Consider the following 9961-nt stretch of genomic DNA (forward strand, 5'->3'; position numbering starts at 1 on the left):
TGTTGAGAGCCCGCTGCGCCTGTAGAGGACCTGAGCTGCAGTTTCAACACCCACATGATGACTCACAATCACCTACAGCTGCAACTCCAGGATATAGCACCCCCTTCTGGCCTCTGAGGACACTGCACTCACATGCACACACACACAGACACACCACGAGTGAGGCCCTGACCACCCAAATCTGGTCCCTGAAACTCACATGCAAGTGGAAGGAGGGAATGAAGCCCACAAAATAGTCATTTGACCTCCACACACGCACACCCAAATAATACATTTTTAAAATTTGATTTGTTGTGTGTATCTGATCTGTGTGTGAGACAGCCAGAGGCCTTAGATCCCCTGGAGCTGCAGTGGCTGTGAGCCACCTAATGTGGTGCTGGGAACTAAACCCAGGTCCTCTGTGAGAGCACTATGTTTTCTTTTTTTGTCGACTTTGTTTGTTTTTCGAGACAGGGTTTTCTGTAGCTTTGGAGCCTGTCCTGGAACTCACACTGTAGACCAGACTGGCCTTGAACTCACACACCTGTCTCTGCCTGTGTGCACCACCACTGCCCAGTTTGAGAGCAATATGCACTCTTACTGGCTGAACCATCTCTCCAGCTCCAATTAAAACACACACATAGGGCTGGAGAGGTGGCTCAGTGGTTAAGAGCATTGCCTGCTCTTCCAAAGGTCCTGAGTTCAATTCCCAGCAACCACATGGTGGCTCACAACCATCTGTAATGAGGTCTGGTGCCCTCTTCTGGCCTGCAGACATACACACAGACAGAATATTCTATACATAACAAATAAATAAATAAATATTTAAAAAAAAAACACACACACATACACACACCCTGGGTTGTGGTGGTATACACCTTTAATCCCAGCTCTCCAAGGGCAGAGGCAGGCGCACCTCTGAGTTCCAGTCCAGATTGGTCTATGAATAGAGTTCCAGGATAACCAGGACTGTTACACAGAGAAACCCTGAGGTGGCACATGCCTGTCATCTTAGCACTTGGACTGGTAAAGACAGAAGATCAGGAGTACGGAGTTATTGCTGGCTGCATAGCAAGTTTTGAGGTTAGCCTGAACTACATGAGACCCTGTCTCACTGATCCCCACCCTCCAAAAAGTTAATATTTCAAGTAGTGGTGAGACATACCTTTAATCTCAGCACTTGGGAGGCAGAGGCAGGGAGATGTCTGAGTTCAAGGCCAGTCTGGTGTACAAAGCAAGTTCCAGAACAGCCAGGGCTACACAGAGAAATGCTGTCTCAGAAAAGAAGATTTGTTGTCTGCAGATTGGGCAGCCCAGAGCTCGTTCACTGGGCTACACAGCTACCCCATCATTACCTCCAGAACTCTCCTTCTTTCGTGTGGAAGCTCTCCTTCAACACTAACTCCATTCTGCTTCCTGCCTTGGGAGGTGGAGGCAGAGGATCCGGAATTCAAGGTCATCCTCAGCTACTTGGTGAGTTTGAGACAAGTCTGGGCTTCAGGCCACCCATCTCAAAACAAAACAAATGAAAATTATTGTTTAGGCACCATTCAGAGGACCATGCTAGCTCTTCCTGGGCTACAGGATTAGGATGTGCACACCATGGGGAGACAAGAGCAATCATACTGCCTACCCATCATGCCCGTGAGCTCACAAGCACTCTTGTGACCTCATCCTCCCTTGCCCCTAAATTCACAAGCCAGGCAATCATCCACTCTCAGCTGGGAGCCAGCTAGATGCCCGAGGGACACTGAGACCAAGACCCGAATCCTTCAGCAGCTATGGGAGTCCATCCCGAGGTAAACCTTGTTCGAGGGTTTAGGTCTTGCTTAAGAGGGTCGGGTCTTATTTAAAAAAGCTCTACACCTGGTCCACCCAACCCATCCCTGCCCCCCCCTCACCTCCACCCACACACATGAACCATGAAGTGGTTCACACCCACTACCCCAGCACTGGGGGGTAAGACCATGAGGTGGTTCACACCCATTGTCCCAGCACTGGGGGTGAGTGAGGCCATGAGATGGTTCACACCCATTACTCCAGCACTGGGGGGTAAGACCATGAGCTGGTTCATACCCATTACTGTAGCACTGGGGGTGAGTGAGACCATGAGATGGTTCACACCCATTACTCCAGCACTGGGGGTGAGACTATGAGGTGGTTCACACCCATTGTCCCAGCACTTGGGGGTGAGGTCATGAGGTGGTTCACACCCAATACCACAGGACTCAGGGGTGAGGTCATGAGGTAGTGCACACACACACACACACACACACACACACACACACACACATTACCCAGCACTCAGGAGGCTGCAAGCAGGACGTCAGAAGTTCAAGGCTGAGGTGGATCTCTGTGAGTTCAAGGCCAACCTGGTCTACAAGAGCTAGTTCCAGGGCAGGCTCTAAAGCTACAGAGAAATGTCAACCTCTGGCCTATACACACTCACACACATATCACTGCACACACACAGCACTGCACACACTCACATGCACTCTCTCACATTATACACACATCACACACAGCACTGCACACACACAGCACTGCACACACTCACATGCACTCTCTCTCATTATACACACATCACACACAGCACTGCACACACTCACATGCACTCTCTCACATTATACACACATCACACACTCTCACACACAGCACTGCACACTCACACACATTATACACACATCACACACAGCACTGCACACACTCACATGCCTGCACTCTCACATACACTGTATTGTGAGCTCTTTCAGAGGCTAAATGCTCAGGCCCCAGCACCCACATGGTGGCCCACAACCATCAGTAGTTCCGGTTCCCGTGAGACCAATGGCTTTTTCTGGCCCCCTTGGGTACCTTCATTCACATGTATGCACACACACACACACACACACACACACACACAAATAAAAAAAAGTAAATCACTAAGAAAGAAAGAAATCAATTGGGCATGGTGGCACACACCTTGAATCCCAGCACTTGGGAGGCAGAGACAAGTGGATCTCTGAGTTCCAGGCCAGCCTGGTCTACAGAATGAGTTCCAGGACAGCCTGGTCTACACAGAGAAACCCTGTCACAAAACAAACAAATGAAACAATCAAATCACCCCCTCCAAAGAATTGTCCACATCAAGGCAGCAAAGAAAAGCAAAGGGGACCCTGTAAGGAGCGAGCTCCTTCAGGGCTGAGTGTGGCCTGACACTGGATGTTCATGCAGGTTCTGGACACAGGAGAGCGGCTGATGGTCCCTGTGGATGTCTTGGAAGAGGAGAACAAGGGGGCCCTGTGGAAGTTTCTGCTCTCAGGAGCCATGGCTGGGGCAGTGTCTCGCACAGGGACGGCCCCCCTGGACCGAGCCAGGGTATACATGCAGGTTTGTCTGCAGAGCTGGAACCCTTTGGAGAACAGTATGGTGGAGAAGGGTGGAGGAGATGGAGTTGGTGGAGCTCAGGAGAGCCTGGGTCTCAACATAGAGGTCTCGTAAAGTGGAGATGAGACTGGAGTTGCGGGTGATGGGGACAGGAAATAGTGCTGGGACTGGGCTCAGAGAACTCCAGTCACAGAGAGCAACACAGTCCAAGTTAAAAGGTTTAGAGGTCTGCGGGTTGTGGGTGATATCTCTGAGGTGCTTGCAGAGGGACGTGCGGGCATGGAAGGGACTGAGGATGGAGCCCAGGGCTTCACACACGCTAGAGAAGCCCTCGCTGCTGAGTAACATTCCCAGCCCTCCTTTCTTTCTTTTTGAAAACACATTTATTTTTATTTTATATGAGTGAGAATTTGACCCCATGTCCACGCACCGCATGCATGCAGTGCCACTGGATGCCAACAGGGGGCGATGGTTTCGCTCGAACTGGAGTTAGAGATGGTTGTGAGCCTCCATGTGGGTGCGGGGAAGGGAATCAGGTTCCTCCACAGCAGCGGCAGGTGCTCTTGACCCGAGCCAGCTCTCCAGGGCTCTGACCATGGACGGTCACTCCCAAGGCCCCCTTGTCACTTTTTATTTTCAGATATCTCAGTAAATAGCTTGGGTTAGCCCTGAACTCACTCTGTAGCCCAGAAAGGACTTGAACTACAGTGTTCCTAACTCAGGCTCCCAAAGAGTTGGGCTTACAAACCAGCCTCGCCAGAGCTGGCCACAGTGGGGTTTTAGATAAGTGTTAGGACTAAATAGGTGGATCCACATAGCGGCACAGGCCTGTGACTCCAGCTGTTCCAGAGGCTGAAGCGGGAGGATCTCCACTTCAAGGCCAGTTTGGGCAATTTTAGTGAGAAGACCATGTGTCAAAATATAAAATAAGGGCTGGAGAGATGGCTCAGAGGGTAAGAGCACTGGCTGCTCTTCCAGAGGTCCCGAGTTCAATTCCCAGCAACCACATGGTGGCTCACAACCATCTGTAATGAGACCTGGTACCTTCCTTGCCAGCAGTACATTGTATGCTTAATAAATAAATAAATCTTGAAAAAAATATTTAAAAAAAAATATATATATATAATAAAAAGGCTAGAGACTTGGCTCAGGGGTGGAGCCCCTGCCTAGACCTCTTCCCCCCAGTAAGGGGCTGGGGGCGTGGTCAGGGTGGAGCCCCGCCTAGAATCCCCCTAGTGAGGGGCTGGGGGCGTGGTCACAACAGAGCCCCGCCTAGAATCCCACAGGGAGGGGCTGGGGGCGTGGTCAGGGTGGAGCCCCGCCTAGAATCCCCCCAGTGAAATGCTGGGGGTGTGGTCAGGGTCGAGCCCCGCCCAGAAGTCCCCAGTGAGGGGCTGGGGGCGTGGTCAGGGTGGAGCCCCGCCTAGAATCCCCCCAGTGAGGGGCTGGGGATACCTGGTGGGATTTCTCAGGGCTACTCACCCCTCTCGCTTCCCAGGTGTACTCCTCCAAGAGTAACTTCAGGCACCTGCTGAGTGGCCTGCGGAGCCTGATCCAGGAGGGAGGTGTCCGCTCGCTCTGGAGGGGCAATGGCATCAACGTGCTCAAGATCGCCCCGGAATACGCCATCAAGTTCTCTGTGTTTGAGCAGGTAAGTCTGAGGTGACTTTCCACAGAGCAAGGCTCCAGCGTGCAGCACAACCCTCTGCCCTTCTGGTGCACAGTGGCTGGCGGCTTCTCTCACTCCTCCTTCACTTGCAGTGTAAGAATTTCTTCTGCAGTGTGCAGGACTACCCGCCCTTCCAGGAGCGGGTGATGGCGGGATCCCTGGCTGTGGCCATCTCCCAGACTCTCATCAACCCCATGGAGGTAAGACCGGAGGACCTGAGTAGCCAGGGCTGGTGCTGGGCCACCCCCTCACCATCTTTTCTCCCTCTTGTCCTCCCCTGTTACCTTCCTCGCTCCTTCTCCCTCCTCACTTTCCTTTACCCTCCTGCCCTTTGTCTCTGTCTCTCACTCATTGTGTTTGTTTTAGCTTTTGAGACAGGGTTTCTGGAACTTGCTCTGTAGACCAGGCTGTCCTCAGACTCACAGAGATTCTCCTGTCTCTGTGTCCTGAGTGCTGGAACTAAAGGTGTGCGCCACCACTGTCTGGCTCTATTTTGTTTGCTTGACACAGGTTTTCAAACTTGAGCACAGCATAGCCCAGAACACCAGTTGTAACCCTGCATGGGCCCCAAGTGCTGGGATCATAGACACTAAATACAACTTTCCCCTTCATTTCTTTCTTTCTCGGATGCTAGAGATGGGACTTGGGACCTCCCTCAGGCTAGGCAAGCTCTCACCACCGAGCCATCACCCCACCTGCACTTCTCTTCCTTGCTGCGTGCCCTGGGCTGATCTGTCCCCAGATGGCCCATCCCTTGTCTCTGACAACCCCAGAGATCGGCTATGCACTTTCCTACGGACTTAAAACTTTCTCAGAGATTTCAAATTCTGACACTAGGGGGTGGGGAGGAGAGAAATGATTGTGAGACGATTTGTTTGTTTTCAAGTGTAGCACAGGATGGCCCTGGTCATGCTGTGCAGCGAAAATGACGCTAATCTCCTGACCCTCCTCACTCGCCTCCTGAGTTCCGGGATGGCAGGTGCACGTGGGGACCAGAAGCTCTCCTTCTTACAGAAGCTAAAGGTTTTCCCAAGTCAGCCTCAGCTCTCCCCTACAGCTTGCCAGGATCGCGCTGCTGTGTGACGTCAGGCCACAGGCTCACTCCTCTCCTACCAATGCAGGACATACCTTCTCCCCAGCTGTGACAGACATGTAAGGACATATGTGTCCGCTGACTCTCCAGGTTTGCAGGGCCCAAGCCACTCACCTCTACAGTCCTCAGTAGACGTTTAGACAGGGCCACATCCTTAAGCTCAGCACTCCAGAGGCAGAGGCAGAGGCAGGTGGATCTCTGAGAGTTGAGGGTCAGCTTGGTCTACAGAGTGAGTTCTGGGACAGCCAGCCCTACAAAGTGAGACCCTGTGCAAAAAAAAAAAAAAAGAGACATTTTTGTATTTCAGAAGTTAAGTTTTTGTTTCTGGTTGTATGTTAATGTGTGTGTTGGTGTTGGTGTGTGAATGTGATGGCTCTCTTCTTGGGGGCCAGGAGCACTGTGATGCCTCTCTTCTTGGGGGTCAGGGACACTGTGATGCCTCTCTTCTTGGGGGCCAGGAGCACTGTGATGCCTCTCTTCTTGGGGGTCAGGGGCACTGTGATGCCTCTCTTCTTGGGGGTCAGAGGCACTGTGATGCCTCTCTTCTTGGGGGTTAGGAGCACTGTGATGCCTCTCTTCTTGGGGGTCAGAGGCACCAATGAGGGTTGAGTCCAGGGTTTCTGCACATAGTAGACAAGCATTCAACCACTACCCCATCTGTTTTTTCAAAATTCTGCTGGTGTGTCTGTATATGTACATTGAGTGCCTGCAGAGATCAGAAGAGTACATTGGATCCCCAGGACCTGGAACTACCACATGGGGGCCAGGATCAAGCTTAGCAGCAAATGCCTTACTGCACGGCCTCTTCTTTTGCTTTTGAAATGAAGTCTCATGTAACCCAGGCTGGCCTTGTACTCTCCATCCTCCTCAGCAACACAGCAAACTAGAGGCTAGCCTGGGTTACTAGAGACCCAGTCTCAAACAAATACAGAGTGGGAATTTGAGCATTGATTATGGTTAGATGATGTCTTGGGGTCCCGTTGGCTTGGGTGTTTGTTTTGTTTTGATGACAAGGTTTCAGGTTGGGTGTGGTGGTGCCTTTAATTCCAGCCCTCTGGGGCAGAGACAGGAGAATCTGTATGAGTTTGAGGCCAGCCTGGTCTACACAGTGAGGTCATGTCTCAAAAAGGAGTGGGAGGCAGGGTTTCATTACCAGGCGGAACTGGAACTCTCCCTGTAGAAGGAAGACTTTAAACTTCCTGTCCCATCTCTACTTTTGAGCGCTGAGATCACAGGTGCATGCCACCACTCCCAGCTTGTGGGGGTGCGAGATGAAACTGAAGGCTTTGTACTAGGCACGCCCTCCGCCAAATGAGCCACTGCATCAGCCTGTTTTTTTGTGAGAGTCTTGCTATGTAAGCCAGGCTAGCCTGGAGTTTGCAATCCTCTTGTTTCAGCCTCCCCAGTGCTGGGATAATGGGTGTATTAACCAGACTTGGGTTTAAACTTCTTTTCTTGAAAAAGCTCAACCCCTCAGGTATTATAACGAGAACAATCAGGTCAGTGCAGCCCCCTCTTTCCATATAGGTGGCCCAGTGCTGCAAATGCACAACTGAACCCTGGTACCCTTGACAATATCTCCTCCTACCAATACCAGGGTGGGTGACAAGCCTGCCTGAGAGTATTTAACCAAACAGACCTCCTCCTCCACTCCAGGTACTCAAGACTCGGCTGACCCTTCGCCTTACTGGCCAGTATAAAGGACTTCTGGACTGCGCCAGGCAGATCTTAGAACGGGATGGCACCCAAGCACTGTACCGAGGCTATCTGCCCAACATGCTGGGCATCGTACCCTATGCTTGCACTGATCTGGCTGTCTATGAGGTGTGTGTCCCCAGAGAAGAGAGCACTGACTCCAGGTCAGCCCATAGCTCTTTCCCTGCCCCTTCGCTCAAATTATTTTTCTAGATATATTTAAGCCAGCATTTGGGTGCTGGGAACTGAACTTGAGTCTTTAGCAAGAACAACTAATGCTCTTTACTGCTGAGCCATCTGTCCAGACCATTGTTTTGTTTTTGAAACTGGGTTTCTCTGTGTAGCCCTGGCTGCCTGGAACTCGATCTATAGGTCAGTCTGGCCTCGAACTCAGAGATCCAAAGACTGTTGTTATTTATTTGTTTATTTATGTTTGGTTTTTCGAGACAGGGTTTCTCTGTAGCTTTTGGTTCCTGTCCTGGAACTAGCTCTTGTAGACCAGGCTGGCCTCGAACTCACAGAGATCCGCCTGTCTCTGCCTCCCGAGTGCTGGGATTAAAGGCGTGCGCCACCATCGCCCGGCTCTCTGCAGCTTTGGAGCCTGTCCTGGAACTAGCTCTTGTAGACCAGCCTGGTCTCGAACTCACAGAGATCTGCCTGCTGGGATTAAAGGCATGCGCCACCACCGCCCGGCAGTTTGTTGTTTTTTAAAACAGGGTCTTAGTATGTAGCCTCAGCAAACCTAGAACTCAATATGTAGATGAGACTAGCCTCAAACTTAAAGAGGTCCTCCAGCCCTTGCCCTCCCACGCCCCCAGTGCTGGGGTTAAAGGCATGCATCATCATGCCCATCTTGACTCTGAGTCATTATCAATGGCACTCTTGCCAGGTGGTGTTGGTGCACACCTTTAATCTCAGTACTCAGGAAGTAAACAAGCAGATCTCTGTGAGTTCAAGGCCAGCCTGGTCTACAGAGCAAGTTCCAGGACAGGGTCCAAAGCTACAGAGAAACCCTGTCTCAGAAAAAAAAAAAGCATTCTTGCCTCCTTTTGCAGTTTCTCCGGTGTTTGTGGCAGAAGTCGGGTAGGGACATGACAGACCCCAGTGGCCTGGTCAGTCTGTCCTCTGTAACACTGTCCTCGACCTGTGGCCAGATGGCCAGTTACCCGCTGACTTTGGTGCGCACACGGATGCAGGCACAAGGTCAGCCTGGCCCCGTCTCTACCTCATCCTGGCTTTCTGAATTTTCTCATCCTTCCCCACAAACTTCCAGCATCTCCATAAACCCATCGGTAATGCCTATGCTGAGTACTGAACCCACCAAAACACATGTTCACTCACCAATCTAACCCTGGCTCTCAAATTAGAAGTCACCCCATCACTTGGGAAGTGGAGGCAAGAAGATCTGGAATTCCAGATCATCTTTGGTGACATACCTTGAGGCTGGAGCTGGAGCTCAGCCTGGCACAGTATGGAGCATGTGCCTATGCATGAAGCCAGTGGTCAACGGGGTGTGGCAGTGCTGTAATCCCAGCAAGAGGTAGAATCAAGAGGATCAGGAGTCCAAAGCTAGCCTCAGCTACACATGGAATTCTAGGCCAGCCTGCACTACCTAAAACCGTCTCAAAATACATACATGGCAATGACCGAATGATCTCGACAAGACTGCCCAAAATGTGACCCAGATCCTCTCACACTGACAGTGACATCTCACACCACACCCAGTGCTGAACTTGTCTTTGTCTATCCCCAGACACTGTGGAGGGCTCCAACCCCACCATGCTGGGAGTCTTCCGGCGAATACTGAGTCAACAGGGCTGGCCTGGGCTGTACAGAGGCATGACACCCACATTACTGAAGGTGTTACCAGCAGGCGGTATCAGCTACGTGGTATACGAAGCCATGAAGAAAACCCTGGGTGTACAAGTTTTGAGCAGATGACATGCCCCGAACACAAAGAGAATGGAATTCCCAGTGTCTCTGGGTCTCAGAAAGCCCCTAAGGCTCAGGCTTTAGGGCCATTTTGGTTTGCAAAAACCATCCAGGACTAGGGTTAGAAGTGCTGGGATTCCCTCCTGCAGGATACAGTCTGAGTTGATTTGACATTCCAGCCTGCTTTGTTGCAGGCTCGTCCAACAGAAGGTGTGGACAAAGAATAA

At 51.4% G+C, this 9961-nt stretch overlaps 1 protein-coding gene across 4 annotated transcripts; it reads left to right on the plus strand.

Moving 5' to 3' along the window:
• The first annotated feature begins 1362 nt into the window (after positions 1-1362).
• On the plus strand, positions 1363-9890 carry Slc25a41 (solute carrier family 25 member 41). Of its 4 annotated transcripts, XM_075942565.1 has the most exons (7): positions 1363-1452; positions 3193-3348; positions 4844-4996; positions 5107-5214; positions 7764-7931; positions 8858-9005; positions 9556-9890. In XM_075942565.1, the coding sequence occupies exons 2-7, from the start codon at positions 3217-3219 to the stop codon at positions 9741-9743; spliced, it is 897 nt and encodes a 298-aa protein (XP_075798680.1). In that variant the 5' UTR covers positions 1363-1452; positions 3193-3216; the 3' UTR covers positions 9744-9890. The 4 variants fall into 4 exon arrangements, with proteins under 4 accessions (XP_075798680.1, XP_075798678.1, XP_075798679.1 ...); XM_075942563.1 differs by lacking the exon at positions 1363-1452 and having other exon boundaries at positions 3081-3348; XM_075942564.1 differs by lacking the exons at positions 1363-1452; positions 8858-9005 and having other exon boundaries at positions 3081-3348; positions 7764-7966.
• Positions 9891-9961: the final 71 nt, after the last annotated feature.

This window comes from Microtus pennsylvanicus, chromosome 12 (genome assembly GCF_037038515.1).
Source record: "Microtus pennsylvanicus isolate mMicPen1 chromosome 12, mMicPen1.hap1, whole genome shotgun sequence".
Lineage (NCBI taxonomy): Eukaryota > Metazoa > Chordata > Mammalia > Rodentia > Cricetidae > Microtus > Microtus pennsylvanicus.

Coding starts and splice junctions, on each gene's coding strand:
- Slc25a41 (XM_075942563.1), top strand. CDS start 3,181: ATGTTCATGCAGGTTCTGGACACAGGAGAGCGGCTGATGGTCCCTGTG. Junction 4,997..5,106: donor AGTTCTCTGTGTTTGAGCAG/GTAAGTCTGAGG, acceptor CTTCACTTGCAG/TGTAAGAATTTCTTCTGCAG. Junction 5,215..7,763: donor CTCTCATCAACCCCATGGAG/GTAAGACCGGAG, acceptor CCTCCACTCCAG/GTACTCAAGACTCGGCTGAC.